The sequence below is a fragment of the Anneissia japonica genome, unplaced genomic scaffold (assembly GCF_011630105.1).
Source record: "Anneissia japonica isolate Jap-2015-1 unplaced genomic scaffold, ASM1163010v1 scaffold997_len2565447_cov190, whole genome shotgun sequence".
Classification (NCBI taxonomy): Eukaryota; Metazoa; Echinodermata; class Crinoidea; order Comatulida; family Comatulidae; genus Anneissia; species Anneissia japonica.
Window position 1 is genome coordinate 1,775,906 of NW_022696369.1, and position 5,545 is coordinate 1,781,450.

The window sequence follows — 5,545 nt, forward strand, 5'->3', positions numbered from 1 at the left end:
CTTAATTTAGATATAGACGAATGCTCCACGAATCAGGATGGTTGCGAAGCGACAAATGGAAACTGTACCGATACGGAGGGCAGTTATAATTGTTCATGTAAAACAGGTTACGAGCTCCTTCAGGATCTCAGAACGTGCAGTGGTAAGTGATACAAACGGCAATTTAACAAATTCTGTGTTGCCTCACCAAAGTATTTGATAGTACTCAGAATAATAGGGTCTGCTGTAGGCCTATATTGTTCAAATCATATGCGTAGTATTTGTAAAGTCACTACAACCAAATGCGTTGCCTAATTGCGTTACCATACGCGTCATACCAGGTGTTTATTTTTTTCATTGTAGATATCAACGAATGTAAAGATCCAGATACATGCGTTGCAAACGCTGAATGCACCAATACTGATGGTTCGTTTACATGTCAATGCCTATCCGGCTACACCGGTCCTTTATGTATGAGTAAGTATAATCAACTCAAGTGTGTGTGTTATACTCAGGAATGAGTTTGAAAAGATTTGACAACATGTGGGCATATGTCACAGTAAGAGGATATCTTATGTAGTAATAACTTTGAAAGAATATATCCCTTGTACTGTACTGGAAAGGATGTGTATAATGATCTTATAAATATAAATTAATATAAACTTTTATTGACAGATATCAACGAGTGTGACAGTAACTCCCTGAACGACTGCGATGACAATGCTGAGTGTGAAGACACCGACGGGGGTTACAGATGCACTTGTTTGGCAGGCTATACAGGAAATGGGTTGACATGTATAGGTACTGCAACATTCGAAGCATTATACAATCCGTATTTAACCTCACTTTCAATCACGTCTTCGTCCGTATCATATGTATTTATGGAATAATATTACAAACCATAGGCCTATAATAAAATAATACAACAATTTTGGGGCTCAAATGGAATTGTATTACCGTACTGTTTCTCAGTGGTTATGGTACTCGATCGCCTTTCCCACGTTCAGAGATTTAAACACTGGCGGATTTAGAAAAAAATGAAAAGGGAAAAATGATCGCCCAAAACGCCTCAGAGGTTATTTTCGAATGTTTAGAAGAACAAATATTCGCGGGGGGGGGGGGGGAATACCCAGGACCCCCTAGGGCGGTGTTATCTCGATCGGCCCCACTTCCGGCCCTCGTTTTCGCACATCTCTGTATCCGCCCCTGATTAATTGCAAAAAATGTCTTGAGATTTCTCAGAATGAAAGAAAACTACATAGGAATATAATATTGGGAAAACGCCGAACGTTTTACAATTGTGTAAAAAATGATAATCCAATTCAGCTTTAATGAAGCGTAGGGATATCTTCTCATACTTCCTAAGCAAACAAATTGGCAGGTCTTCCGAACTAAAATCCTTAATGATGGAACCAAACGGACGCAAATTTATGAAAAATACAACACATTTTAAGAAAAGAACTAAGGATTTAATTGTAAACATGTTTCGGGTGCGAAACGGAAAGAAAAATCTTGTCATTCTTAACTAAGATTTTTCTTTCCGTTTATTTCGCCTTTCAGTTTGTACTGATGATGGGTGAGAGAGAACACCCGAAACATTTTTACAATTAAATCCTTAGTTCTTTTCTTAAAATGTGTTGTATTTTTCATCAATTTGCGTTCGTTTGGTTCCATCATTAAGGATTTTAGTTCGGAAGACCTGCCAATTTTTTTCCTTTGGAAGTATGAGAAGATATCCCTACGCTTCATTAAAGCTGAATTGATTATCATTTTTTACAGAAATATAATAATAATGACGTGTTATTGCACTAATACATCCCCAAGTACTTGTGAACTAATCTATTACGACTAGACCACCGAGCTTGTGCTGGAGACCAGAGTCGAACTGAATAGAATTACATTCTGAGTATGATTCAATATTTCGACATTGATTATGTCATCATTAGAAAATGATTCCTGATGATGGCATAATTAATGTCGAAATATTGAATCCCAACACGATGGCGTGCATTTCAATACTTGGAGTAGGCCTATGTATTATACATCTGAGATTAATCAGTGGACCTTTCGGTTACTGAGTATTCAGTAAAATCAAACGGCACTTTGGGCAAAACATCATTCCATCCAGGCTTGTTTATAGAGAATCAAGGATCCCAAATAATCAGTTTTTTTTTGACAGAGCACTCTTGTTAAATATTGTGTAAACGATAAAAAAAAAAAAAAAAAATACGAATTCAAGTATTCCTACTTCCAGATGTTAATGAATGCTTTTTGTTGGATACTTGTCACGAATTGGCAACATGTAGCAACGGACCCGGTACATTCAATTGTACATGCCTTGACGGCTACAGTGGTGACGGCATCAACTCTTGCTCGGGTAAGCCTATATCTCATTAAACTTTCACTTAGAAAATATCTATGTCCACGTTGTGTGGGCCTATTCATTTTTGTTAAACAATTGTAGAAACTAAGTTTATTCATGACATACCGTATTCGGCAGATGTTATTAGATGAAGAGGAATAGACACTTAAAATGAAACGCTTAACTTTTTCCATCAGATATCAACGAATGCAATAACAACCCTTGCAATGTCATCGCCAACTGCACCAATCTTCCAGGGACTTACACATGTGCGTGTCGCACTGGTTACCGGGGAGACGGTTTTACTACGTGTGACAACATCGACGAATGTACCGAGCAGACAGACACTTGCTCCAGTCTGGCTACATGCCATGATACGAATGGTTCGTATGAATGCTCGTGCATTGTTGGCTACGAAGGAAATGGTGTTTTTTGCACAGGTAATAAGGGAGCAAGATTTATACAGAAAGATAATACACAAGAAATATATGTAAAAAATGATTGTCTAGATTATTCATTGCCTTATAGATTTTCTGATGACAAATAGGGCCTAACGAACCAAAGTAGGCCCCTACCTGATTATAACGTAACACCGTCATAAAATTATTTTCACAGACGTGGATGAATGTCATCTCGCTACGGACGCCTGTGACATCAACGCTTCGTGTAACAATACCATTGGATCGTTCACGTGCTTCTGCAACCTGGGTTATATGACTCAAGAAGGACAAAACGCACGCAGCGGCATGTGCGAAGGTAAAGAGAAACGGAAATGGTTATTCTTCCGATATATGCATTAAGATAGCGAGACTGACGACTAAGGTTAGGGTTAGGCAGCAGCTCTGCGAATCAACACTTCTGATTTTCGTAAAATCATCGGAACAATATCTACAGCTTACAAATAATAATATTATAACATTTGCATAATGTCATTCAAAGTTTCTAATACTTTTATATATTTTCTGAAAATTGAGCGTAATTGGAACATTTAGTTTGGTAGCTAAAAGGTAAACACATTACCTTATTTTGACCTTTAATTTTGTTTATTTGTTTCTAGATTACGATGAATGCGCTTTTAAAATAGATGATTGTTCGGATTTTGCAAGCTGCACTAATTCCATTGGCTCCTATCATTGTGAATGTAAAACTGGGTTTTATGGAGACGGCGTCACGTGTTCAGGTAATTTATTAAAATTATTTTATTTTAGGCGGAACATAGTCTTTCTAACTTCTTATTCTTACATTCTAACTTTTGAAACCCAAATATGTGTGGGAGAAGATATTGGATTAGATACCGTACTGTGAATACGAACGGTAAGAGATACACATTTTATCCAGATTTTTCTGGTTGTTGATGTCCAACTAGAACAGCCTTTTTCAAAAAACCAAAAAAAAAAAAAAAATGCTTTTCGTTGAAGAGCTTGCTTGCCACGTTTATTGTCATTTATCTAGATATATTCTTTCTTATCAATCAATCAGTCAATCAATCAAACTTTTATTTCGGAAACATTAGTCCATAAAAAAAAATCAAGGTGAGCCAACATGTACACATTATAAATAATAAGAGAAAGGAAATTCATAGAAGGATCTACATCATTCTATGATGGAGTCTTGAAGACCTCACACGACACGCATGAAATCATTTCGTTGGTCCTGACAGACATTCTTTGCAAAAAAGAGAAAGCAGATTTTCTTATAAAATATTCCCACGAAGATGGGACTCAGTTGTTAACAAGCATGCTACTAGCACTACAGTGTTTGGGCAGCCTGAACAACAGCCCGAGAGCATTATAATAACAAACTCGTAGAGCATTAAGTGTGCCTTGAGTGTAATTAATCCACGGAGATGCACAATACATACTCGTACAGTAAGTTTTAAATAGAAAGAATTTGACAAAATATCTGAGAATTTTCCGAATTTACGAGATAATGTGTTAGTTCGAATGCATAACTATTTATATTGGCGTCTAATATCATCGTCATTAAGATTACAACAGATTATCTGCCCAAGGTAAGTCAGAGACTTACCTACACTCTTGGGCAAAACAGCATACACATAGATTTCTTAGTGTTATATACAATGTCATTTTATGAACATAGTATACAATTAATACACAAGTGATTGCAAACCTGAAACAGTGGGCGTTAGAAACACCATACCACCAGCATAACTGCGACAATTTAATTTTATTAGTTTATGTTTAATTTAAAATTGAGATTGCCAACATCATTTATTTAATTTTGATTTCCATTGTAACAGATACAAACGAGTGTGAACAACCCATCAATCCATGTGATTTGAGCAACAATGAAAAATGTGTGAACACAGATGGACATTACCTTTGTATTTGTCAGACTTCATATTTCAACAGAAGTGGGGAATGCAGGCGTAAGTATATATATTTTATATTAAATTCACCCCAAACAAGGCCCGAAAGCCACGTAAAGAGTTTACTTTTTTATTTATTGTATTTATATGCCATGAAATACATGCGCCTGGGGATGAAACATAGCTTGAGCCACGTCACAGCCTGACAGGCTGGGGTAATTAAGCATGGCCGGCCGGCCGAGACTTGACCAGCATGTGTTTTGAACCTCTGACTGGTCAATAACTCCAATATAGACCGCTGCGCCAAACTGCCATTTTCCGTTACATTATAAATATTACAGGGAAATTCTAAAAAAAAAAAAAAATCTTATGTAATTATATTATATAAGGCCTATTATTAAAAACTTAACTCAACGAATTTAAAAATAATATTTCTATTGTTTATTTTTTTATTTTTTTTTTCCTTTACAGGAGTCATTACGAAGTCGCTTACCCTCGAATTTTTGTACATCAAAGGTTGGAGTGTAGAATTATTGGGTCATGACTTTCAATTTGATGATGTCAAAGGACAACTGGCGGCAGATGTAAGTGCGCATGTTATGACTTTATTTATGCTGATTGTTATACATTTCTTCGTTTTTAGATAAGTCCCTCACTTGAATAGCGTTCATAAATACTCATTATTATTAATAACATTATCTTTCATTTATTAATTAATATTACAACTGAATTATGTACGGTATTATAAATATATATAAACATATATGATACAGACAGTGCTCATAGGGCTGAAACAGCTTGCCACTTTACATTCTGTCAACGATGCAAACTAGAGTAATTAGGCATGGCCGGCCGAGACTGGGTCAGCATGTGGT

General features: G+C 36.2%; 1 protein-coding gene across 1 annotated transcript in view; it reads left to right on the forward strand.

The window, feature by feature from the left end:
- Positions 1-5,545, forward strand: part of LOC117102007 — a 38,122-nt gene that overhangs the window by 25,760 nt on the left and 6,817 nt on the right. Inside the window, exons 34-42 of the mRNA XM_033242212.1 lie at positions 11-142; positions 343-456; positions 655-780; positions 2,234-2,356; positions 2,539-2,781; positions 2,957-3,097; positions 3,399-3,521; positions 4,602-4,730; positions 5,142-5,254. Coding sequence (XP_033098103.1) covers positions 11-142; positions 343-456; positions 655-780; positions 2,234-2,356; positions 2,539-2,781; positions 2,957-3,097; positions 3,399-3,521; positions 4,602-4,730; positions 5,142-5,254 — 1,244 coding nt within the window. The remainder of the gene's footprint in view (positions 1-10; positions 143-342; positions 457-654; positions 781-2,233; positions 2,357-2,538; positions 2,782-2,956; positions 3,098-3,398; positions 3,522-4,601; positions 4,731-5,141; positions 5,255-5,545) is intronic.